General features: G+C 42.1%; 1 protein-coding gene and 1 non-coding gene across 2 annotated transcripts; one reads left to right on the top strand and one right to left on the bottom strand.

Moving 5' to 3' along the window:
* Positions 1 to 1,304: 1,304 nt before the first annotated feature.
* On the bottom strand, positions 1,305 to 27,229 carry NCR3LG1 (natural killer cell cytotoxicity receptor 3 ligand 1). Its single transcript, XM_027579835.2, has 5 exons — positions 26,671 to 27,229; positions 23,338 to 23,685; positions 5,472 to 5,798; positions 3,667 to 3,761; positions 1,305 to 1,729 (listed from the first exon to the last, which is right to left on the bottom strand). Exons 1-5 carry the CDS (start codon positions 26,744 to 26,746, stop codon positions 1,640 to 1,642), a joined length of 936 nt encoding a protein of 311 aa, XP_027435636.1. The 5' UTR covers positions 26,747 to 27,229; the 3' UTR covers positions 1,305 to 1,639.
* Positions 25,023 to 25,154, top strand: LOC113915599. Its single transcript, XR_003517745.1, has one exon. It is a non-coding gene; the product is annotated as a small nucleolar RNA SNORA72 (small nucleolar RNA).
* Positions 27,230 to 27,493: the final 264 nt, after the last annotated feature.

The raw sequence follows: 27,493 nt of genomic DNA, 5'->3' as shown, positions 1-27,493 counted from the left end.
AGGAATAGCATCAGCTATTCCTTGGTTCAGTTACAGAAAATGAGGCAATGGTCAAACACACCAACAGGTCCTCCCCTAAGAATAGACAAGAACAGTATAGAGTGAGCCTCTCCTCTAGACCTAATGATCCAGTTCATCCTTCACACCCCAACCCCACCCTGGATCTTCCTTGGTAGTATGGCATATTGGTTAAAAATCCAAGCTCTACTCTTTACGAGCCATGAGACCCTAGACAAGTCACTTATCTCCTCTAAGAATAACTCAGAGATATTAAAAGTGCACCTGCATACTTTTAATCTTCTATGAGCATGTATAGGTGGATCTCATCGAACAAAGAAGTAGAATTTGAAATGGAAACAGGCCACAGTCTAGAAACAGTAAGTGTTACTTTTGGGGGAGGAGTATAATTGACATACAATATACCAGTTTCAGGTGTACATGATCCAGTAGTTGTATATATTGCAAAATATCACCACAATAAGTCTAGTTAACATCTGTCACTATAGTTACAAAAATATTTTCTTAAAAGTTTTTCTAAACATTTTTAAGATTTATTCTTAGTAACTTTCAAATATGCATTATAGCATTATTAACTATAAGCACCATGGTGTACATTACATCCCCATAATTTATTTTATAACCAGAAGTTTGTACCTTTTGACCACCTTCACCCATTTCATCCACCCCACTCCACCCTTGGCACCCACCATTGTGCTGTTATCTACGAGCTTGGGTTTTTGTTTCTGTTTTTAGATTCCACATGTGAGATCATATGGTATTTGTCTTACTCTGACTTACTTCATTTAGCATTATACCCTCAAGGTCCCTCTGTGTTGGTGCAAATGACAAGGTTTCATTCTTTTTTTAATGGATGAATAAAATTCCACTATATTCCTATATATATATATATATATATATGTATATGTATATACACACACACACACACACACATATATATATTTCATTATATATTTTCTTTATCACAGTCTCACATTTTCTTTATCCATCAATGGACACTTGTTTCCATATCTTGGTTATTGTAAATAATGCTTCACTGAACATAGGAGTATCTATCTTTTAGAGTTAGTGTTTTCATATTTTTCAGGTAAATACCCAGAAGTCTAATTACTGGATCACATGGTAGTTTTTTTTTAATTTTTTTGAGGAACTTCCATTCTGTTTTCCATAGTGGCTACTAGCAATTTACATTCCCATCAATACAGTGCACTAGGGTTCCCTTTTCTCCACATCCTTGCCAATACCTGTTGCTTCATGTCTTTTTGATACTAACCATTCTGACAGGTGTGAGGTAATATGTCATTGTGGTTTTGATTTCCCTGATGATGAGTGATGTTGAGCACCTTTTTCATGTGTCTTTTGGCCATCTGTATGTCTTCTTTGGGAAGTGTTGCTTTTTTTTTTGGATAAGTCAACTGGCAGGAGGCTATCAAAGAAGGCAGCTTGAACAGTCTGCTCTTGAGCAAGCCATCTAAGCCACCGGGAAAAGTAATTTCAGTTACAGACGCATTCACTGAGAGACCTTGTTGTCTCTGCTGTTTCTGGGTAAAAACTTCCGATTTTCTTCTAGTGGTTCCCCCATCAGAATAAGCCATGAATGCATCATAATGAAAGCACCTCATTATAGTTCTTCAGTCTCTCTTGTGTCAATCTGGGTATTCCGAGAATAAGCTTTCATGATGGAGAATAAGGCATTTGTTTGACGTAGTACCTGTAAAAGATAAAGGAGAGAGGACACATGAGTATGTAGGCAGAGCCTTTAGGCCGTGGTGCAGGTGTAATATCTGTAAAGGGAGGAAGAAGGGAGGATTGTGTAGCAAGAGCCCCAGACTACAATGCAAATCTGAGAGAGTCTCCAGGGAGCTACAAAGACTCCTGCATTTCTCAGCTCTTTTCTGGGGCTGCCCAGGGAAAGCATGGCACAGGCTTGTATACTGAAGCAGGTCCCTGATAGGCCACAGCTGGAGCATGTTGGCTGAGGACCCTCCATAGCAGGCTCTAAGAGGTCTCAGCAGCACATCCCCATAGCAACCACACTTGCTAGTCAAAACTCAACTTCTTGAAGAGTTGTATCGGTTAGCTTTTGCTGTGTAAAATCCAGCCTAAAACACAGTGGCTTTGAAAAAAAAAAAAAGATGTATGTATTTCTCAAGCATTTCAGAGTTGACTCTGTTGAGTGTGAGTTGTGGGCCATCATCTGAGCTAGACTGGCCTCTACTAGCACAACTAGCTCTAACTTCCGGTGTCCCTTGGCCCCCAACAGACTCACTTGGATGCATCCTCCTCTTACTAATATCAGAAGCACCAAAGAAAGCAAAACCTAGATTTAGAACTGGCACTCCTTCACTTTGGCCTCATTCTACCGACCAAAGCAAGTCACAAGGTTGAGCCCAATGTTAAGGGGCAGCCCATCATTGGAGGACACTACAAAATTACATGGCAAAGTACATGGATGTGAGGAAGGGCAAAGGCTTGGAGCCAAAACTGCAAACCACCACAGAATCCAGGCTAAAGTCTCTTTTTTAATAAATATCACTGGCAAATGTGAGGTTATCATGATAGCACCTAGATTATCAGAAGCCAGAGGAAGGCAAGAAATAGAACATTCACAAGTATCACAAGAAACATTTGAAAACCACTTTATATCTAATTGTGTCATTGGCCTAGGTCCCAACAGAAGAATAAATCCCATGAATCAGTCAGCAAATTTTAGATGAACAAATAGCTTTTTTTCTTAATTAACTGATCATTGTACTTTTCCTAAGGCATTTATAATGAGATGTATTAGCTATTGCACAAATTCTGTCTTGGCAGGTCCATAAATAACTGAAGGCAATTTTATTATATAGAACCATTTTAACCAACATGTTCACACTGGTCTCTTGGGCCTCTGCAGTCTGAGTTGTTTTATTTGCTATTTGGGGCAGAGTCAGGGATAAACATGTTAGAAAACATGTTCTAGTTTGGAAACACTTAGGGAGGGTTAGAAATCCCTGGTTAAACCAATGAAATCTGGTGATAAGTTACCCCACTGAGCTATTAACAAAATATGAGCACCTGGGAAAAGGAATTCTTACTTCTGAGGCACTGTTTCTATGTGTGAGAACAACACTGCAGCCCATATATGGTTCAAAACCTGGTCTGAATCAAAAAGGTCAGGTTTGATACAGTGAAACTGGTATATTATGAAGAGGCAGAGGGGCTTTATGCTGTATCTCCCCAGAGTCATAAACCACCACATGGAGATCAGAAAAGAAAGTTCATCAATGGAACATCAGAAAAAGCCACACACACACACACACCAGGACGCCTGGGTGGCTCAGTTGGTTAGGTGTCTGCCTTCGGCTCAGGTCATGATCCCAGTGTCCTGGGATCAAGCCCTGCATCGGGCTCCTTGCTCAGCAGGGAGTCTGCTTCTTCCTCTCCACTCCCCCTGCTTGTGTTCTCTCTCTATCTCTATCTGTGTCAAATAAATTAAAAAAAAAATCTTTAAAAAAGAAAAAGCCACCTACCACAAACACACACCACACTTAGAATACCCCCATATCAATCCTAAGAACTCCTTAACAGTGTCCACTGGCAATAATCCCTGAACTCCCAAAACCAACTCCAAACCACAGGGCTAAACTTTGCTTTGGAGCCACTTACCTGTTTCCAAAAAATAGATAAAATCAGTACGATTACGAAGATTATTCCAGCACAGAGAAAAACGTACTTCAGAGTACAAGGTGACTTCTCAGATTCTGCAGAAAGAAAGAAAAAAAGAACATTAAGAAGAAACCTCCTGGCCAGAGCCAGAGACCATACAACCACTGCTAGGATCTGTGGTTGTATGTCATTTTCCCTGTCCCTGTGACCATCTTGGCACCCTCCATTCCTATCACATACACCTCACCTATCAAACAGCGTGTTTAGCACTTGCCAGAATACACTGCAATATCAAACACCACATAGCACACAGATGCCATGCAACGTATAAAGCTTCCAAACTACTACACCATCTTACTGCTATAGAGTGAACGTGTGTGCCCCTCAAAATTCATATACTGAAATTCTAGTGCCCACTGTGATGGTATTAGGAGGTGATTAAGTCAGGAGGGTGGAGGCCCTCGTGAATGGATTTAGTGCCCTTAGGCCCTAGGGCCATCCCTCATCCCTTCCACCATGTGAGGATACAATAAGAAGTCTGCAACCCAGAAGAGGGTCCTCACCCAACCATGCTGGCACAATGATCACAAACGTTCACCTCCGGAACTGTGAAAGATAAAGTTCTGTTGTTTTTAAGCCACCCAATCTGTAGCAAATTGTTATAGCAGCCTGAATGGACTAAAACATACATATAACCCAGACAAATCCCTCATACTATACACACAAAGCATATTTCAATTTCATACTCCCCATGCCCTACACATACTCTGTACCCATCTCTTCTCACACCACCCACACACATTCCTAGCCCTTACTTCCAAGAACAATTCTTCTCTCCTTCCAGGACCACCCTGGATACCCAGACCACATCCCCCAGGGCCTGTGGTCAGACCCTGCCTTTTTTTTTTTTTTTTTTTTTTTTAAAGATTTTATTTATTTATTTTACAGGGAGAGACACAGCGAGAGAGGGAACACAAGCAGGGGCAGAGGGAGAGGGAGAAGCAGGCTCCCCGCTGAGCAGGGAGCCCGATGCGGGGCTCGATCCCAGGACCCTGGGATCATGACCTGAGCCGAAGGCAGCCGCTTAACGACTGAGCCACCCAGGCGCCCCCAGACCCTGCCTTTTTTAACCCTTCTCAGCTCCAAGCAGATGCATTAGACTAGCAGGGTCACACCCATCCAGGACCATAGCCATGACCATGGGAACCCAGGTATGAGCTCCACGAACCTCATCTCACCAGCAGGAGGGATTCTATAGTGACCTGTAGATCTTGAGCTAAGCATCCCATGTCCCTGGGGAAAGTCCTGGGCATCTGCAAGATCACCCTGCTATGGCGTCCCCATCTTGGGTACAACCCGTAAGACAGAACAACGGATTCAGCCGCTACCAGCCAACAGTTTGCAGTGGACCTGGGGCCCGAGCAGAAGAGTTACTGGCGGGGCTGGGTCACTGGCCCCTGACAGACTCTTATCTTCAGAGGACATGGACAGGATCCCGTCCCCTCTCTGCTGGTAGCTAGCAAGCTTCCCACTTCAAGCTATGCAGACCACCCAGATCACTTAAACTGCCAAAAGTAGACCTATTTCCACCTGAGGACTATTGTCACCACTCTCCACCAACTAGACCACCTGCCCTGGCTCAGATACCTAGTCCGGACTGCTGACTCTGGGGCTGAGCTATGCCAGACCAAGCTTTCTATCTTCCCCGCTGTCCCCTGTCTTCCCCGAGACTGCCTGGAAACCAAAGTTTTACGTTACCCAACCTTAAGGTGAGGAGCAGGGGAAATGTTCAGGAGGCTGCTTACCTATCATAGTCAAGGAGAAGTTGAGCCTCTGGGAGGTAGGCAAGGATTCGTGCCATACCACACACTGGTAGATGGTCATGTTGTCTTCCAGAGAGGGCTTTAGCATCAAGAAGCTAGTGACATTAAACATGCCGTCCTCATTTTTGGTGGTACAATTAGTGAAGACGCCCTCAGAAAACTCCACATACTGGGGATTCTTCGGGGTCCACTTTTTCCATGTTACAGTAATGTTCGTGGGGTAGAACCCACTTGCCATACACGAAATAAGTTGTTCTTCATTTTCTTTCACCATGGCTTGCTCTGGAAACAAGCTGCTGACTGGGTAAGCTGCCAAGAGAGAGAAGTCATGTTTCGAAGATAGGTAGGGACTAATTTATTATCAGCCCAATGCAAGCCTTCAGGAAAGGTGAGCATATTGAATGGGATTCTGCTTAGGCTAAATATTCTAGGTAGTTGGTTTCAGTGTCAGCTGATATGCTGTGGCCCCCTACTCTCACAGCAATTTTATAGAGCAGAGTTTCCTAAGCTACTCTGTATCATACATAGACACCTCTGAGAATCTGAGGAAAGCCTTGGAACACTGTTGTGGAGTAGAGTGTGGAGTAGAGACTACTAATGGCCAATTTCCATTCTTCAGTGACATATCCAAGTTAAAGCTACATCTCTCTCTACCTCCATGTAGCCATGTAAACTTAGGGTCTCATCGTTTAGATGTAATCAGAAATGATGAGAGCAACTTCCAGGAAGTATCCTTAAATAACAAGTGTGTCTTAAAGAAAACGACTGTGCCCTACTCTCCTCTCCCCCGCTTCCTCTTTCCTGCAGAATAGCTGGAATAGCACTTGACGGCTAGAGATGGAGAAGCCACTTCCGAACATAAGATGGCAGCTACGGGTTGAGAATGGCAAAGTGATAAGATAAAAGGATCCTAGGTGCCCTATGGTCACAGAACTGCCATAGCTGCCTTGGGTTGGCTACATTTGTGTAAAAGACAATAAACTCCCCTTTTTTAAAGCCATCGTTGACTTCTGGTTTCCCTTCTGACATGTAAAGACCCTGGAAGTCATAAGAAGAAAAAAGCTGAGCTGAACAAACTATAAATCAACAAGTTTTCTTAGATCCATGAGAGAATTAAGGTGACAGGGCAAACCAGCACCCCAAAAACTAGAGAGACAGGCAGACTGACAGAATCACAGCCAAGATCATGTCACCTTAAGCAGATGCCAGAGCCATAAACCAGTAGAAGCACTTAAGCAGTAACTCTTACAAATTGCTAAAGGATGAGCATGGACTAGCTTGACAGGAAGAAACTTCTGGGGGCCCAGTCTTATGGGGGTTACCACACTTTCATGGGTTTTACTGCCAGGAAACACACACTGGTTCTCACAGTGAAGATTCAAGAAAAATTCCCTCCTATTTTCAGGGGAGAGGAAAAGTAACTAAAAATATACCCAGTGCATTAACCACAACAAAGGATGCTCAAGAGAAAAGACTTTGCCAGAGCCTTCTCCAACCTGGGTAAAGGATGGTTAGCCAACTCTAGCCCCCTCTAGCCTTCCGGTCTCACCTATAAAAGCTTCTGAAGGTCACAGCCTCAGTCACAGGCTCAGGGGACTTCAAGAATGAGATTTAATGGTAAGACTGACTGCTACCCGGGGCGTCTGGGTGGCTCAGTCATTGAGCGTCTGCCTTCGGCTCAGGTCATAATCCCAGGGTCCTGGGTTCAAGCCCCGTATCGGGCTCCCTGCTCAGTGGGAGGCCTGCTTCTCCCTCTCTCACTCTCCGAGCTTGTGTTCCCTCTCTCGCTGTGTCTGTGTCAAATAAATAAAATCTTTAAAAAAAAAAAAGACTGACGGCTTCCCCTCTGCAACCCTTTATCACCACAGCAACAGGGCTCCAGGGTGATAGCAGATGAAAACTGAGAGAGCTGCAAGGCACCAATTCTGTTTAAGAAAGAGGGAAACTCAAAGAAAACAGGTAGCCAGCAATGAGGACCTGCCTATTCTGATGGGAAATCCTTACAAGGAGCCTCTTAAAAAATGTATCTTGTGTGGAAGACATGTAGATTATAAGAATGTACGGGTTTTGTCCCAGTTTATTTCTTCATTTACTGGATGCATTTATGGAAGGCACATAACAAGCTTTGTGAGAAAAAACAGAAAGAAACCACAAAAGCAATTAAGAGAGCTCAGATAATGAGGTTTATGCCAGGTACATACAAGGATCCTGCATATCTCAAAGACCCTAAAGTTTGTAACATCAAGTATCAGGAGTAAATTATATGTTTTATCATCAATAAACATATTTTATAATAAAAAAAGGGGGGGAGATAAAAAGAAAAGAAGCAAAGAACAAGTACAGCAAATAGAATGGTACATACTAATCCAACTATATACATAATCGCTTTAAATGAATGGTCTAAACATATCAATTAAAAGACAGAGACCTGGGGCACCTGGGTGGTTCAGTCAGTTAAGCATGTGCCTTCAGCTCAGGTCATGATCCCAGGGTCCTGGGATCGAACCCCATATCGGGGTCTCTGCTCCGCAGCGCATCTGCTTCTCCCTCTGCCCCTCCCTCCCTTCCCCTCCACTTTGCTCATGCTCTCTCTCTCTCATGCTCTCTCTCAAATAAATAAATAAATCTTAAAAAAAAAAAAGGTCAAAATACATGAGGAAAACCTGAAAGAACTTCAAGGAGGACAGACAAATCCACAGTTTAGTTGGAGTTTTTAGACTCATCTTTCACTAACTGACAGAACAGCAGGCAGAAAAGCAGTATGAAAAGAGCTGAAAGGAACATCACCACCAATCAACTGGATCAAATTAATCAATAGGATACTTATCCAACAGCAGAATATACATTCTTCCCAAGCTCACATGGAACATTCACCAAGATAAATTGCATTCTAGCTCACAGAATACATCTTTAACATTTTTAAAGAATAGAAATCAGGCAGAATATGTTCTCAGACCATAATAGAGTTAAACCAGATATCAATAAGCAGAAGGATGGCTGGAAAAATTCCAAATTTCTTAGGGTCAAAGAAGTCTCAAGAGAAATTTTAAAATATTTTGAACTAAATGAAATTAGAATGAAAACACTTATGAAAATTTGTGGGTGTGACAAAAATGGTTAGAGGGGAATGTATAGCATTGAATACATATGTTAGAAAAGAGGAAAGGGCGCCTGGGTGGCTCAGATGGTTAAGCGTCTGCCTTCGGCTCAGGTCATGATCCCAGGGTCCTGGAATCGAGTCCCGCATCGGGCTCCCTGCTCCTTGGGAGCCTGCTTCTCCCTCTGCTTCTCTCTCTCTCTCTCTCCCTCTGTCTCTCATGAATAAATAAAAATCTTTAAAAAGAAAAAAAAAGAAAAGAGGAAAGATATAAAGTCAACTATCTTAACTAATAAGCTTCTGCCTTCAGAAGCTAGAGGAAGAAGAGCAATTTAAGCTTAAAACAAGCAGAAGAAAAGCAATAACAAAAATTAGAGCAGAAATCAATGAAGTTGAAATCAATGGAGAAAATCAATGAAACCAAAAACTGGTGCTTTGAAATGATTACTAAAATTGATAAGCTTCTAGGTAAATTAAGGAAAAAAGAGAGAAGATATAAATTACTAATATCATAAATGGAAGAGGGATCACTATTGATACTATGAACAAAAGAATAATAAAGGAATATTATGAATACATTATACCCACATATTTGATAACTTAAATAAAATGGACCAATTCCTTAAAAGACACAAATTACCGAGATTCACACAAGAAAAACAAAATAATTTGAATAGGCCTGCATCTATTAAAGAAACTGAATCAATAATTAGTAGCCTTCAAAAAAAAGAAAGCACCAGGCCCAGATGGTTTCAATGGTGAATTCTACCATTAAAGTTAATTATGATACCAATTTTTTACAATTTCATCTAGCCACTAGAAGCAGCGGGAACATATCCTAACTCATTCTATGAGCCCAGTAATACACTAATACCAAAATCAGATAAAGGCATTACAAAAAAGGAAAATTACAGATCAATATATCTCATTACACTGAATGCAAAAATCCTCGACAAAATATTAGCAAATTGAATTCAACAATGTATAAAAATAATTATACACTACAACTGAATGGGACTTACTCCAGGTATTCAAGACTGGTTCATCATTCAAAAGTCAATTAATATCATCCATGACATCAACAGACAACAGAAGAAAAATTATGTGAGCATATCAATTACATGGAAAAACCAATGGCAAAATCCAACACCCATTCATGTCAAAAACTCTCAGCAAACCAGGAATAAGGGGAACTTTCTCAACTAGAAAAAGAACATCTACAAAAAACCTACATCTAACATCATACTTAATGGTGAGAAGCTAAGGACGGGAACAAAGCAAGGATACCGCCTCTAACCAGGCCTATTCAGTATCGTAACGGAAGTCCTAGCTAGTAAAACAGTACAAGAAAAGGAAATAAAATATACACAGGTTAAGAAGGAAAAATGAAACTGTCTTTGTTCTCAGACACATGATTTATATAGAAAACTTCCAAAGACTTGACCAAAAAATATTTAAAACCTAGAACTAGTAAGTGATTACAACAGGCTACAGGATACAAGGTTCACATATAAACGTCAATTGGTTTCTAATATACCAGCAATAAACAATTGGAATTTCAAGTTAAAAACGCAATACCATTTACATTAGTGCCCCTCTCCCCCACAAAAAAAGAAATACTTAGGTTTAAATCTAACAAAATAGGCACAGAATCTATATGAAGAAAGTTACAAAACTATGATGAATGAAATCAAAGATCTAAATAAATGAAGAGATATTCTCTCTTATCTTCTCTGATAAGAAGAATCAATATTGTTAAGATGTCGATTCTTCCCACTCTGATCGATAGATTCAATGCAATCATAAGCCCAGTAAGTACTTTGTGGATATTGACGAACTAACTCTCAAGTTTATACGGACAGGAAAAAGGCCTAGAATAGCTGACACAATAGTGAAGAACAACAAAATTGGAGGACTGGCACAACCTGACCTAAAGACTTACTGTAAGGCTACAATAATCAAGACAACATGGTATTGGTGAAAGAAAAGAAAAACAGACCAATAGAACAGAATAGAGAGCCCAGAAATTGACCCACACAAATGTATTCAACTGATCTTTGACAAAGGAGCAAAGGCAATTCAGTGCAGAAAAGGTAATCTTCAACCAATATGCTGGAACAATTGGACATTCATGGCATAAATTTTGCACACGGAATCTAAACATACAACTTATACTTTTCATAAAAATTGACTCAAAGTAGATCACAGACCTAAACATAAAACTATAAAACTTCTAGAAAGATAATGTAAGAGAAAATCTAGATGGCCTTGAGTTTGGTGATGAGCTTTTATTTTTTTTTCTTTTTTTTACACATTTTTTTAATTTAATTTAATTTTTTTTTTTAAAGATTTATTTATTTTATTTTGAGAGAGTGAGAATGAGTGAGAGAGAGAGTACATGAGATGGGGGAGGACCAGAGGGAGAAGCAGGCTCCTCGCCGAGCAGGGAGCCGGATGCGGAACTCGATCCCGGGACTCCAGGATCATGACCTGAGCCGAAGGCAGTCGCTTAACCAACTGAGCCACCCAGGCGCCCTTTTTATTTTATTTTAAATAGCTTCCACACCCAGCATGGAGCCCAGCATGGGGCTTGAACTCATGACCCTGAGATCAAGACCTGAGCAGAAATCAAGAGTTGGACACTAAACTGACTCAGCCATCCAGGTGCCCCACATGATGAGCTTTTAGATACAATGCCAAAAGCATGATCCATGAAAGAAAAAAATTGGTGAATTGGACCTTATTGAAATTTAGAACTTCTGCTCTGCAAAACACACTGTTAAGAAAATGAAAAAACAGGCCATAGACTGGGAAAAAATATTTGCAAAACTCATATCTGATAAAGAACTTGTATCTAAAATATACAGAGGACTCAAAAAAATAAGATAAAATATACAGAAGACTCTTAAAACTCAACAATAGGAAAACAAAAAACCCAACAGAAAAATGGACAAATGATCTAAACAAATATCTTTCAAAAGAAGACACACAGATGACTAAAAAAAGCAAATGGAAAGATCCTCAACATCATATGTCATTAGGGAATTGCAAATTAAAACAAAAGATGAGATATCACTACACACCTATTAGAATAGTTAAAATATAAAAAATTAACAATACCAAATGTGGACAAGGACACAGAACAACAGGAACTCTCACTCATTGCTGGTAGGAATGCAAAATGATATAGTCACTCTGGAAGAACAGGCAGCTTCTTACAAGTTAAACACAGTCTTGGGGCGCCTGGGTGGCTCAGTTGTTAAGCATCTGCCTTTGGCTCAGGTCATGATCCCAGGTCCTGGGATGGAGTCCCACTCAGTGGGAAGCCTGCTTCTCCCTCTCCCACTCCCCCTGCTTGTGTTCTTGCTCTCCTATCTCTCTCTCTGTCAAATAAATAAATAAAATCTTTAAAGAAAAAAATAAACACAGTCTTAACATATGATCCAGCAATCACACTCCTAGGTATTTACCCAATTAAGAGGAAAAATAATGTCTACACAAAACCTACACCTGAATGTTTATGGCAGCTTTATTCATAATTGCCACAAACTTGAAGCAATCAAGATGTTTCTCTGTAGGTGAATGGATAAACAAACTAGGTACATCCATATGATGGAATGTTACTCAGTGATAAAAAGAAATGAGCTATCAAGCCAGCAAAAAAAGAGACATAGAGGAATCTTTTTTTTTTTTTTTTAAGGTTTATTTATTTATTTTGAGAAAGAAAGAGAGAGAGAGCACATGGGAGGGGAGGGGAGGGGCAGAGGAAGAGGGAGAGACAGAATCTAAAGCAGAATCCTCACTGAATGTGAGCCTGACGCAGGGCTCAATCTCAGGACCCTGAGATTATGACCTGAGCCGAAATCAAGAGTCAGACACTTAACCAACTGAGCTACCCAGTTACTCCAGAGACACAAAGGAACCTTAAATGTATATTACTAAGTGAAGGAAGCCAGTCTGAAAAGGCTACATATTGGATGATTCCAATTCCAATTATATCACATTCTAGAAAAGGCAAAACTATGGAGATAGGAAAAAGATTAGTGGTGCAAAGGGTCCAGGGGAAGGGGCCAACAGGTGAAGCAATGGCAGTGAAATTACTCTGCGATACTGTGATGGTAGATGTATGATATCATACACATGTCAAACTCACAGAACTGTAAACACAAAGAGTGAAACCTTAAGGAATGCAAAATTAAAAAAAAAAAATACCATTTAGGAGTTCAAGGAATCCTAAGAAAGAAAGAAGGTAGACTGTAACAAGCAAATCTAAGTGTACTACAAACATATGAAGCAGCAACCTCACTGCAATGGACAGAGGAAGGGTGCTGACCTAAGAAATTTTTGAAATAAACAGAATCTATAAGAACAAAGGCAAAATGAGGGACGCCTGAGAGGCTCAGTCGGTTAAGCGTCTGCCTTCCGCTCAGGTCATGATTCCAGTGTCCTGGGATCAAGTCCTGCATCAGGCTCCTTGTTCAGCGGGGACCCTGCCTCTCTCCCTCTGCCTGCCACTCCCCCTGCTTGTGCTCTCGCTCCGACAAATAAATAAAATCTTAAAAAAAAACAAAAAAGGCAAAATGAATTGTAACTGAATACTGTACTCTAGTTGATAAAGTTGTTTCTCATGAGGTTACAGGTTAACAATTCTGATATGATTCCAGATGTATACTGGAATTAAATAATTAAGTAAATAGATGGGAGGATGGCAGAAGCCAGGTTTCTCACTGTTGGGAGTGTGGGGTTCACAAATAAGCAAAGGAAGGAGGCTAGAATGATTCAGACGGTAATAGATTAAAGTTAGGGGCATCATTAAGAACTCATATTTAATTTAATATAGACACTGATGGTTATAAATAGAAATACAGACATACATATATACACATATTACTATACATACACATTATTTCTTTGCTCTATCAGTTCAGAGGGCCTAGAAGCAATGATACCCCAGTGGCGACAAGCATATCTAGTGCCCAGATTTTGATTTCTAATATCATTTTCCAATAAAAAGAACCAGGGAGAACTCCTTGAGTAATTGGCTGATTCCGGGAATGGGACAAGAAATACACAAGATGATCCCGGAGCATCTTGTAGTGCCAGAAAGTAAGGAAGTGCCTAAAGCAGAACAAAACCCCACAATGATGAGGGGTATGTCAAAGAGACACAAGAGTCAACTGAAAATATTCCCAACGGCCAAAGCTGAAAGAATTTGAGCAACAAATAAAGTAGTGTTAAATTATAACCCAAAGTATAAAATAAATATCCTGAGTCTACCCTGATATAAATAAATGATCGAATAGGTTAATAAGTGGGGGAGAAGAGATAAATCTCAGGTGTGGAAGAATTCCAAATAAATTATGTAGCTACTCTACCCTAAAGGAGGGGGAGCACGATTCCCCACAACTTAAATGTGGGCTGCACAGAGTGACTTCCTTTCAAAGAGTATAGCATGACAAGAGGGGGGGAGAAGAGTAACTTTCTGGTGGAGAAACCAGGCAAATACTACGTAAGCTAAATGATTAAGGTCAACACCAATAGTCGTACATCGTTCAATTAGATGGGATGGGATGAAAATGTCACTTTACCTCTGTGATCTTCCTCCCCCAAAACCATAACTCCAGCGAATTATGAGAATGACAGCAGAGAAATGCCAATAGAGTGGCATCCTATGATATACCTGACCACCACTCCTCAAAAGGTCAAAGTTGTCAAAAACAAGGAAAGTCTGAGAAATTATCAGAGTCAAGAGGAGCCTAAGGACACATGACAACTAAATGCAACTAATCTGGATGGGATCTTGGAACAGAAAAAGGACATTAGATTAAAAACGAAGGAAATCTAAATAAATTATGAACTTTAATTAATAATAATTATCAATATTGGTTCATTATTTATAACAAATATACCATACTAATGCAAGATGTTAACTCTGTACTGTCTTTACAATTTTTCTGTAAATCGAAAACTATTCTGGGACGCCTGGGTGGCTCAGTCAGTTAAGCGTCTGCCTTTGGCTCAGGTCATGATCCCAGGGTCCTGGGATCGAGTCCCACATCAGGCTCCCTGGCTCAGCGGGGAGCCTGCTTCTCCCTCTCCCTCTGCCCCTGCTTATGCTCTCTCTCTCTGACAAATAAATACATAAAATCTTAAAAAGAAAAAAATAAAACTATTCTAAAAAGCTAAAACCTGTTAATTTTTTAAAAATACTTTTATTTTGGGGTGCCTGGGTGGCTCAGTTGGTTAAGCATCTGACTCTTGATTTTAGCTCAGGTCATGATCTCAGAGCCCTGAGTTCGAGCCCCATGTTAGTCTCCATGCTAAGCAGGGAGTCTGCTTGAGATTCTCTCTCTCCCTCCGCCCCTCCTCTCCACCCCATGCACATGCATTCTCTCTCTCTCAAATAAATAAATAAATCTAATAAAATAAAAGACTTTTATCTTAAGTTTTCTGTCAGTTGCAGAGGAAATTAATCCTAACTTAACATCCCCATCACCCAAATTAATACGTACAAAATATTAAAAGTCCTAAGTACAATTTGGGGGAGCTCACAGACACTGTCCCTTTTTTTATAGGCTGAATTGTGGCCTCTTAAAATTCATATGCTGAACTCCAAACCACTGTCCTGCAGAATGCGACTATATTTGGAAATAGGGTCTTTATTGAGGTAATTCAGTTAAAAAGGGGACATTAGGTTGGGCCCTAATCTAACAGGACTGATCTCCTTATAAGAAGAAAAGAGTAAGACACCCGTGTACAGAGGGAAGAATATGTGGAGACACAGCAGGGAAGACGGCCATCTATAAGCCAAGCAAAATGGCCTCAGAAAAAGACAACCCTACTTGGTACCTTGATCTCAGACGGCCAGACTGCAGAATTGTGAGAAAACAAATTTCTGTTATTTAAGCAACCTAGTGGTATTTTGTTATGGCAACTCTAGCAAACGAATACACCCCCCAAAGCTCACCTACATATTATCAGACCAATCATAATAAAGAAAAGTAGAGCTCAAAGAAGTGTTCAGGGAGGAGTAGGAGACCTAGATTTCGTCTGGTCTCAGGAATTCAGCTGAATAGGGATCAAACCATTCTGAACACCTACGAACTCAACAGGAGATCAAAGAGGAGAGTAGCAACAACTCTCTGAACAGAGAAGCGACCACTTACTGGAAGGTAGGACGTGCAGAGAAGTGAATCCGAGGCGATATTCGGGAGGATAGACGGCGGGGGAGGGGCCTCCGTTGGCCACTTCTGGCAAGTGCTAGAGCCGCGGAGCACAAAATCGGACCTTTTAGAAGTCGGCTCCGCTGAGGGACGTCGCTCCAGTGGCTAAGCGGGGGTGCAACCCTCGCAGGACAGTGGGGTCTCAGGACCCTTGGGGTCACAGAAAGACCAGGGGTACCTGAGTGCGCCAGAGCTCCCAGGTATCGGAGCGGGGAAGCCAGCTGCAGAGACGGAGCTGAGGCCGCGGGCTCTCAGCTTGGGGTTGCCATAAACTGTGATCGGTGGCCCAGTCGGGCCACTGCTCCTGCAGCAGGGACCCAACAGGCGGCAGATCCGGGGAGACTCCCCTTCCTTCCCGGGGAGGAGCGGCGCGGGAACGCACCGCAGGGATCTGCTGGGTTTGGAGACTCCACACGGGGTCGGGTGCCAGAGATACAAACGCTCGGTCACAGGCCGGGTGAGCACGGGGTGCGGCCGGAGACCAGGGACAAGGGAGTGACTGCTTTTCTCTGGGGGCGCACTGAGGAGCGGGGCCCCGAGTTCTCAGCTCCTCCGGGCAGAGATTGGGAGGCCACCATTTTTGCCCTGGTCCTCCAAGGCTGTACGGAGAGCTTGCAGTGAACAAAAGCTCCTGAGATCAAACCCGAGCAGCTTGCTTAGCCCGGACCGACAAGGGCGGGGCAATTCAGCCTCCGGCAAAGACATTTGGAAACCACAGCAACAGGCCGCTCCCCCAGAAGATCAGCACGAACAGCCACCAAGCCAAGACCAAGTTTACCTATCAAGGAGAACGGGAGAACTCCAGCGCTAGGGGAATACTGCACATAGAATTCATGGCTTTTTTTTTACCATGATTCATTAGTTCATCAAAGTTAATTTTTGTTAACTGTTTTTTTTTTTCTTTTTCTTCTTTTTCCCTTTTTCAACCAACATCTTATCAATCTCTTTTTTTAAAAAAAAAACATTTTTTATTTTTCATTTTTAGAGTCATATTTTATCCCTTCATAGTAGTTACCCTTATTTTTGGCATATATATATATAAGTTGTTCTCTCTTCAAAATTTTGAGATACAGTTTCTTCTAACAGATAAAAATATACCCTAAATCACTAGTGTATGGTTCTGTTCTAGTCTCCTGCCTGATCACATTCTCTCCCTTTTTTCTTTTTTTTTTTTAAATCTTCTTTCTTTTTTCAAACAACTTCTTATCTTATCAAGTCCTTTTATAAAATCTTTTATAATTTTCATCTTTACAGTCATCTTCTATCCCTTCATTGTATCAACCCTTATTTTGTACATATATGTCTTTCTTCCTTTAAAATTTTAGGAGGCACTTTTTTCTAACAGACCAAAATACGCCCAAAATCTAGTGTGTGGCACTGATCTATGCACTAGCCTGATCATATTTGATCACATTCTGCTTTTTTTGTATTGTTCTGTTTTGGTTTTTATCTTTTTTTTTCTTTTTTCTTTTTTTTTCTCTTTCTTTTTTCTTTCTTTCCCTTTCTTTTCCCCTGGTTTCAGGTCTTTTCTGATTTGTATACAGTATATTTGCTGGGGACGTTGTAAACCTGTTAGCATTTTGTTCTCTCATTCATCTATTCTCCTCTGGACAAAATGACAAGACGAAAAAAATCACCTCAGCAAAAAGAACAAGAGGTAGTACCGTCAGCCAGGGACCTACTCAATACGGACATTAGTACGATGTCGGACCTAGAGTTCAGAATCATGACTTTAAAGATACTAGCTGGGCTTGAAAAAAGCGTGGAAGTTATTAGAGAAACCCTTTCTGGAGAAATAAAAGAACTAAAAATCTAACCAAGTCGAAATCAAAAAGGCTATTGATGAGGTGCAATCAAAAATGGGGGCACTAACTGCTAGGATAAATGAGGCAGAAGAGAGAATCAGTGATATAGAAGACCAAATGATGGAAAGTAAAGAGGCTGAGAAAAAGAGGGAGAAACAACTACAGGATCACGAGGGCAGAATTCGAGAGATAAGTGATTCGATAAGACGAAACAACATTAGAATAATTGGGATCCCAGAAGAAGAAGAAAGAGAGAGAGGGGCAGAAGGTATATTGGAGCAAATTATAGCAGAGAACTTCCCTAATGTGAGGAAGGAAACAGGCATCAAAATCCAGGAGGCACAGAGAACCCCTCTCAAAATCAATAAAAATAGGTCAACACCCCGACATCTAATAGTAAAACTTACAAGTCTCAGAGACAAAGACAAAATCCTGAAAGCAGCTCGGGAGAAGAGATATGTAACCTACAATGGCAGAAATATTAGATTGGCAACAGACCTATCCACAGAGACCTGGCAGGCCAGAAAGGACTGGCAAGATATCTTCAGAGCACTAAACGAGAAAAATATGCAGCCAAGAATACTATATCCAGCTAGGCTGTCATTGAAAATAGAAGGAGAGATAAAAAGCTTCCAGAACAAACAAAAACTAAAGGAATTTGCAAACACAAAACCAGCCCTCCAAGAAATATTGAAAGGGGTCCTCTAAGCAAAGAGAGAGCCTAAAAGCAGCAAAGATCAGAAAGGAACACAGACAACATACAGTAACAGTCACCTTACAGGCAATACAATGGCACTAAATTCATACCTTTCAATAGTTACCCTGAATGTAAATGGGCTCAATGCCCCAATCAAAAGACAAAGGCTATCAGATTGGATTAAAAAACAAGACCCATCCATATGCTGTCTGCAAGAGACTCATTTTAGACCCAAAGACACCCCCAGATTGAAAGTGAGGGGGTGGAAAACCATTTACCATGCTAATGGACACCAAAAGAAAGCTGGGGTGGCAATCCTTATATCAGACAAACTAGATTTTAAAACAAAGACTGTAATAAGAGATGAGGAAGGACACTATATCCTACTTAAAGGGTCTATCCAACAAGAAGATCTAACAATTGTAAATATCTATGCCCCGAACATGGGAGCAGCCAATTATATAAGGCAATTAATAACAACAAAAGCAAAGAAACACATTGACAACAATACAATAATAGTGGGGGACTTTAACACCCCCCTGACTGAAATGGGCAGATCATCTAAGCAAAAGATCAACAAGGAAATAAAGACTTTAAATGACACACTGGACCAAATGGACTTCACAGACATATTCAGAACATTCCATCCCAAAGCAACGGAATACACATTCTTCTCTAGTGCCCATGGAACATTCTCCAGAATTGATCACATCCTAGGTCACAAATCAGGTCTCAACCGGTACCAAAAGATTGGGATCATTCCCTGCATATTTTCAGACCACAATGCTTTGAAACTAGAACTCAATCACAAGAGGAAAGTCGGAAAGAACTCAAATACATGGAGGCTAAAGAGCATCCTACTAAAGAATGAATGGGTCAACCAGGAAATTAAAGAAGAATTAAAAAAATTCATGGAAACCAATGAAAATGAAAACACAACTGTCCAAAATCTTTGGGATACAGCAAAGGCAGTCCTGAGAGGAAAGTATATAGCAATACAAGCCTTTCTCAAGAAACAAGAAAGGTCTCAAATACACAATCTAACCCTACACCTAAAGGAGCTGGAGAAAGAACAGCAAATAAAGCCTAAACCCAGCAGGAGAAGAGAAATAATAAAGATCAGAGCAGAAATCAATGAACTGGAAACCAAAAGAACAGTAGAACAGATCAACGAAACTAGGAGCTGGTTCTTTGAAAGAATTAACAAGATTGATAAACCCCTGGCCAGACTTATCCAAAAGAAAAGAGAAATGACCCAAATCAACAAAATCATGAATGAAAGAGGAGAGATCACAACCAACACCAAAGAAATACAAACAATTATAAGAACATATTATGAGCAACTCTATGCCAGCAAATTAGATAACCTGGAAGAAATGGGTGCATTCCTAGAGATGTATCAACTACCAAAACTGAACCAGGAAGAAATAGAAAACCTGAACAGACCTATAACCACTAAGGAAATTGAAGCAGTCATCAAAAATCTCCCAACAAACAAAAGCCCAGGGCCAGATGGCTTCCCAGGGGAATTCTATCAGACATTTAAAGAAGAATTAATACCTATTCTCCTGAAACTGTTCCAAAAAATAGAAATGGAAGGAAAACTTCCGAACTCATTTTATGAGGCCAGCATTACCTTGATCCCAAAACCAGACAAAGATCCCATCAAAAAGGAGAATTACAGACCAATATCCTTGATGAACATGGATGCAAAAATTCTCACCAAAATACTAGCCAATAGGATCCAACAGTACATTAAAAGGATTATTCACCACGACCAAGTGGGATTTATCCCTGGGCTGCAAGGCTGGTTCAACATCCGCAAATCAATCAACGTGATACAATACATTAACAAAAGAAAGAACAAGAATCATATGATCCTCTCAATAGATGCAGAAAAAGCATTTGACAAAGTACAGCATCCTTTCTTGATCAAAACTCTTCAGAGTATAGGGATAGAGGGTACATACCTCAATATCATAAAAGCCATCGATGAAAAACCTACAGCGAATATCATTCTCAATGGGGAAAAGCTGAGAGCTTTTCCCCTAAGGTCAGGAACGCGGCAGGGATGTCCACTCTCACCACTGCTATTCAACATAGTATTAGAAGTCCTAGCCACAGCAATCAGACAACAAAAAGAAATCAAAGGCATCCAAATCGGCAAAGAGGAAGTCAAACTCTCACTCTTTGCAGATGATATGATACTGTATGTGGAAAACCCAAAAGACTCCACCCCAAAGCTGCTAGAACTCATCCAGGAATTCAGTCAAGTAGCAGGCTATAAAATCAATGCACAGAAATTAGTGGCATTCCTATACACCAACAACAAGACAGAAGAGAGACAAATCAAGGAGTCGATCCCATTCACAATTGCACCCAAAACCATAAGATACCTAGGAATAAATTTAACCAAAGAGGCAAAGGATCTGTACTCAAAAAACTATAAAATACTCAGGAAAGAAATTGAGGAAGACACAAAGAAATGGAAAAACGTTCCATGCTCATGGATTGGGAGAACCAACATTGTGAAGATGTCAATGCTACCTAGAGCAATCTACACATTCAATGCAATCCCCATCAAAATACCATCCACTTTTTTCAAAGAAATGGAACAAATAATCCTAAAATTTGTATGGAACCAGAAGAGACCCCGAATAGCCAGAGGAATATTGAAAAAGAAAAGCAAAGCTGGCGGCATCACAATTCCGGACTTCCAGCTCTATTACAAAGCTGTCATCATCAAGACAGTATGGTACTGGCACAAAAACAGACACATAGATCAATGGAACAGAATTGAGAGCCCAGAAATGGACCCTCAACTCTATGGTCAACTTATCTTTGACAAAGCAGGAAAGAATGTCCAGTGGAAAAAAGACAGTCTCTTCAACAAATGGTGTTGGGAAAATTGGACAGCCACATGCAGAAGAATGAAACTGGACCATTTCCTTACACCACACACAAAAATAGACTCCAAATGGTTGAAAGACCTAAACGTGAGACAGGAGTCCATCAAAATCCTAAAGGAGAACACAGGTAGCAACCTCTTCGACCTCAGCCACAGCAACTTCTTCCTAGAAACATCACCAAAGGCACAGGAAGCCAGGGCAAAAATGAACTATTGGGATTTCATCAAGATAAAAAGCTTTTGCACAGCAAAAGAAACAGTCAACAAAACCAAAAGACAACCGACAGAATGGGAGAAAATATTTGCAAATGACATATCAGATAAAGGGCTAGTATCCAAAATCTATAAAGAACTTATCAAACTCAACACCCAAAGAACAAATAATCCAATCAAGAAATGGGCAGAAGACATGAACAGACATTTTTCCAAAGAAGACATCCAAATGGCCAACAGGCACATGAAAAAGTGCTCAACATTGCTCGGCATCAGGGAAATCCAAATCAAAACCTCCATGAGATACCACCTCACACCCGTCAGAATGGCTAAAATTAACAAGTCAGGGAACGACAGATGTCGGCGGGGATGTGGAGAAAGGGGAACCCTCCTACACTGTTGGTGGGAATGCAAGCTGGTGCAACCCCTCTGGAAAACAGTATGGAGGTTCCTCAAACAGTTGAAATTAGAGCTACCGTTCGATCCAGCAATTGCACTCCTGAGTATTTACCCCAAAGATACAAATGTAGGGACCCGAAGGGGTACGTGCACCCCAATGTTTATAGCAGCAATGTCCACAATAGCCAAACTGTGGAAAGAGTCAAGATGTCCATCGACAGATGAATGGATAAAGAAGATGTGGTATATATACACAATGGAATGTTATGCAGCCATCAAAAGGAACGAGATCTTGCCATTTGCAACGACGTGGATAGAACTGGAGGGTGTTATGCTGAGTGAAATAAGTCAATCAGAGAAAGACATGTATCATATGACCTCACTGATATGAGGAATTCTTAATCTCAGGAACAAACTGAGGGTTGCTGGAGTGGTCGGGGGTGGGAGGGATGGGGTGGCTGGGTGATGGGACAATGGGGAAGATATGTGCTACGGTGAGCGCTGTGAATTGTGTAAGACTGTTGAATCACAGATCTGTACTTCTGAAACAAATAACGCAACATATTTTAAGAAAAAAGAAAAGGAAGAAGATAGCAGGAGAGGAAGAATGAAGGGGAGTAAGTCAGAGGGGGAGAGGAACCATGAGAGATGATGGACTCTGAGAAACAAACTGAGGTTTCTGGAGGGGAGGAGGGAGGGGGGATGGGTTAGCCTGGTGATGGGTATTGAGGAGGGCACGTTCTGCATGGAGCACTGGGTGTTATGAACAAACAATGAATCATGGAACACTACACCAAAACAAATTGTGTAATATATGGTGATTAACATAACAATAAAAAATTAAAAAAAAAGAAGAAGAAGAAGTGTTCAGAGGATAGTGTTGCTGTTGTTGCAAGTCTTCACTGGGCATGGACCTCACAACAGTACCCAGCTGGGCGTTTTCACACATTATTTTATGTAATCTTCAGAATATTACAAGACAGGTATGATTTATCAACCCATTTTGTACAGGGGAAAATTCAGACCCAAAAATGTTAAATGGCTGGCCCAGTCACCCAGTTTGGAAGCAGCAAAGCTAAAACAGGATTCAGACCTATGGAACCAGAGCCCAGCATCTCTCTCCTTTCCCAGCTACCTTTCAGAGACACCTCTTCAGTGAACACGCACTGTCCACACACTAAGTGAATTATATCATAATTAATATAGCTATCTTTCACTGAGCACTTACAATGGGCCAAGCACTATGCTGTGTTACCTGCATTTTTCATAAGACTCTTCCCCACAATAAACCTCCTAGGTAGGTATTATTACATTTGTTCAGAGGGAGGTTCTATGTGATTAAGAACTTGCCCAAAGCTGTCCAGCTGTCCATGGAAGCCCAGGACTCAAACCCATGTCTGTCTGACTCACTGGCCCATGCTCCAAGCCTCTGCTCCGTTTGGCCCACAATTCCACCTCAAGCCTCAGCACCACGGCAACCACAGGGCCCTGTCCCCAGGCACTCACCCACAACCTCCAGCCGGACTGTTCCCACTGCTTTGTGAGGGGTGATCACCACCTCACATCGGTACTCTCCTGCTTCCCACAGCTGGACCCCTGGCAGCTGCAGCGAGGCATCCCCCCTTTTCAGCCTCCAGGGAGACACGGAGGCTCCAGGTCGGACTGTCATTTGGTGGTCTCCAAAAAACTCAAACAGTTTAACTTCTGTTGCAGACACTCGATGCTTCCAAAACCAGGTGATACCCATAATTGTGATGTCCAGGTGGTGGTAACCCTGGACTTTGCAGATAATAGTGGCATTGTGATTCAGAAGCACCGTCTGAGTCTCCCCTGCCATCTCCACTTGCAGAAAACCTGTGGCAATAAGAGAACTCAGTTATGGGAGACCCTTGGAAAAAACACAGGCATGGTACTCTCAAAAGCTGCCACATAAATGGAAAGAAATCCCTTTTTTTGTGGGGGAGAGGGTGTCTCAGGTACAGAGAGGCTCCTTAGTTCATGTCCCCACATTAATCCACATAAGATCCTTCAACTTTATTCTTCTTTTTTCAAGATTGTGTTTAATATTCTGTGTCCCTTGCAATTTCATAGGAATTCTAGAATCAATTTATCAATTTCTATAAAAAGTCCACTGAAATTCTAATAGGAATCGCACTGAATCTGAAAATCAATTTGGGGAGTACTGTCATCTTAACAATGTTGTCTTGTGGATGGAACTGGAGGGTGTTATGCTGAGTGAAATAAGTCAATCAGAGAAAGACATGTATCACATGACCTCACTGATATGAGGAATTCTTAATCTCAGGAAAGAAACTGAGTGTTACTGGAGTGGTTGGGGGTGGGAGGGATGGGGTGGCTGGGTGATAGACATTGGGGAGGGTATGTGCTACGGTGAGCGCTGTGAATTGTGCAAGACTGTTGAATCACAGTTCTGTACTTCTGAAACAAATAACGCAACATATTTTAAGAAAAAAGAAAAATAAGAAGATAACAGGAGAGGAAGAAAAGGGGAGTATGTCAGAGGGGGAGACGAACCATGAGAGATGATGGACTCTGAAAAACAAACTGAGGGTTCTAGAGGGGAGGGGGGGAGGGGGATGGGTTAGCCTGGTGATGGGTATTGAGGAGGGCACGTTCTGCACGGAGCACTGGGTGTTATGAACAAACAATGAATCATGGAACACTGCACCAAAAACTAATGATGTAATATATGGTGATTAACATAACAATAAAAAATTAAAAAAAAAAAAAAACAATGTTGTCTTCTAATCCATGAATCTGTTTTGGGGATATGCTATGGACTGAATGTTTGTGTCCCTCCAAAATTCTATGTTGAGGCCTAATGCTCAGTGTGATGGTATTTGGAGGTAGGGCCTTGGGGAGGTAATTAGGTCATGAGGGTGGAGCCCTCAAGAATGGGATTAATGTCCTTATAAGAGACATGAGAGAGAGATCTCTCAGCACGAGAGGATACAGTAAGAAGGTATTCCTCCACAAGCCAGGAAGAGGCCCCTCTCCAGGAGCCAAATCAGTCAGCACCTAGATCTTGGACTTCCCAGCCTCCAGAACTGTGAGAAATAAATCTCTTTTGTTTAAGCCACTCAGTCTAAGGTATTTGTTCAGGTGGCCTAAAAAGACTTGAGAGGATGTTTTTCCATTTCACTTATTTAGATCCTCTTAAATTTTTTCAACCTCGAATATTCTCACTGTTCTGATTTTGTAATAATCAGAGCAAGCTAAACATTCCCTGTATTAAGACCATGCATGTGTCCCCAGACTTAGTTCTTTCCCTAGGTCTGCTTTTATCAGTGCTGGTGATAGACCAAGTCTGATTTATATGATGCATCTTATGTGAGAAATGTCCACGACTCTAGGTACCTGATTGTCTTTGAGAAATGACAGCAAGACTAGTGTAGTAACTTTTAAAGATGACCATTCCTAATTTGATAACCAGTTGCTATTAAAGGAACTATGAAACTAAAAAAAAAAAAAAGCTTTATAGTTTTCAGAATAAAAATGTTATGCTTCTTTTGTTAAACTTATTCCTAAGTATTTTATTCTTTCTGATGGCTTCATAAATAGAATTATTTTCTTAATTTTATTTCTGGATTACTCATTGCAAGTGTATAGAAATACTATTTATTCTTTTTTATTTCCATCTCCCTCCCCAAACAGGCAACCATTCTAAGACGTTTAATGCTTCCATTTTTGTTCTCTTTAAAACTGCCTTGTTTTGTGGGACACCTGGGTGGCTCAGGTCATGATCCCAGGGTCCTAGGATCGAGTCCTGCCTCAGGCTCCTTGCTCAGAGGGAAGCCTGTTTCTCCCTCTGCCTGCCACTCCCCCTGCTTGTACTCTCTCTCTCTCTGACAAATAAATAAAATCTTAAAAAAAAAAAAGTGACTCCTTCAATAGGGTCTTTCTTTAAAAAAACAAACAAAAAAATCCTGCCTTTTTTTGTTTCTCAAACTTATGAAAATGGTATGGAGTCACATGTTACTGTTTCTGCTCTTGGCACAGTTTCAAAGCCTCTCTCATTGATGTGTACAGCTAGTCCATTGGTTGAAGTTAATGACGAGTTCTTCATATGCAAATCCACATTCGGTTCGGTTCATCCACAGCCCCAGTGATGGACACCCCGAGGGTCTCCTAAATGCCCACATCCCCACCCATCCAGCCACCACCACCGGCACAGCCCGGCTTAACTCTGTCCAGTCTATTAAGTGTGAAGTGGTATCTTACTGTTTTAACTTCTATGATTAGTAGTGAGTTTAAACATCTCTTCATGTGCCTGCCTTCGGTTTCCTGTTCGATAATTAGAAACATCCATCAGTGTTCCCCCCTCCCCTCGACCCCCCCAAAAAAGTAAAAGAGAAACTTTGAATGTCACCGTAAGGGTAAAACACGCCCCTCACACTCTCTTCAGCAAAGGCTTCAGTAAAGCGAAATATTCCCCTTCACTAGAACGCGGGGGGTATGTTCCTGACTTCCACTCCTCTCCACCCACCCACCCATACCTACTTTTTCTTCTCAGTTCCAGCATCTAAAATAATGCAAAAGCGGCTCTGAAATTTACAGAGCATTCACGGCAACAAATCAAAGGAGGCACCGTCTCCTGCTGCTACAAGCGCCGACTCGGTGCACAGTAGCCGGCAGTAAAAATTCAATGAGTAAACGAAGCCGCCTGTCACAGACGAGACCCCCGGGCGGCCGCGGAGCTCAGGTGGGGCTCCGCGGCAGGGGCCCGGTGGAGGAGCTGCGGCGGAACCGGCCCTCCCCGTCTGCCTCCGCCGCCTCGCTCCCCCGCCCCCATCCGCTCCTCCGGCGCCGCGGGCCTACCTGCGCTGGGTGGCCAGAGCCACAGGGCCAGAAGCTGAGGCCTAGACAGCGGCAGGAGCAGCCACCAGTGCTCCATGTCTATGGTCCGCGGGCCTGGCCGGCTGGAGCCCGGCCCAGTGTCCGAAAACGCCGGCGCCGCGCGCACGACCTGATGCAACTAGCAGCTGCGGCGACACGGCAGGAACCGTCACTGAGTCCGTGTGGAGACGGAGGGGATTAACCTGAACCGCAAAGCGGACTTCCGGGCCTTTATGTCTCCTCTGGTACTCCGCAAAGTGAGTTGAGATGAGTCCCTTCACACTCCTCTGACCACGTGAAAGAGCCGCGCGCCGGGAGGGCGGGCAGGAGGCTGCGCGCTGGGGGAGAGGGTGCCAAAGGCGGAGCACCAAGGCCGCCTTCCAGAGGTGGGGCGGGGCCTTGGGCCGAGGTCACTCTGTAAACTGAGGCCGGGAGCCGGCGGCGGGTTTACCCCAGGCGCCGCGGTACTTGGTGTCTTTGCTAGAGCGCTGCGCGGAGCGGGGCCACTGCTCTCACCATACAGCACGTGGCTCCGTCAGCTGAACTGCCCCCTGTTGATTTTTGCTTAGGTTACGATCTCAGCGTGGTGAGATCAGCCCCCCAAGGCTCCCTGCTGAGCGGGGAGTCCGAGATTCTTTCCGTCTCCCTCTGCCCCTCCCCTCATCCTGAGCCGACGCCATGCTCTCTCTTAAAAAACAAACAAACCAACCAACCAAAAACTATATATAGGGCGCCTGGGTGGCTCAGTCCGTTAAATGTCTGCCTTCGGCTCACGTCATGATCCTGGGGTCCTGGGATAGAGCCC

The sequence above is a fragment of the Zalophus californianus genome, chromosome 11 (assembly GCF_009762305.2).
Source record: "Zalophus californianus isolate mZalCal1 chromosome 11, mZalCal1.pri.v2, whole genome shotgun sequence".
In the NCBI taxonomy this organism is placed as follows: Eukaryota; Metazoa; Chordata; class Mammalia; order Carnivora; family Otariidae; genus Zalophus; species Zalophus californianus.
Note: the sequence above shows the minus strand (reverse complement) of the source record. Positions and strands in the feature narration are given on the sequence as shown.

What these genes read in the sequence shown, in the direction of transcription:
- NCR3LG1 (XM_027579835.2), bottom strand. Translation starts at nt 26,746, where the DNA reads ATGGAGCACTGGTGGCTGCTCCTGCCGCTGTCTAGGCCTCAGCTTCTG. An exon ending in GCTCTGGCCACCCAGCGCAG is followed by an intron (nt 23,686 to 26,670) that starts GTAGGCCCGCGG and finishes TTATTGCCACAG; the next exon opens with GTTTTCTGCAAGTGGAGATG. An exon ending in AGTCCGGCTGGAGGTTGTGG is followed by an intron (nt 5,799 to 23,337) that starts GTGAGTGCCTGG and finishes CTCTCTTGGCAG; the next exon opens with CTTACCCAGTCAGCAGCTTG.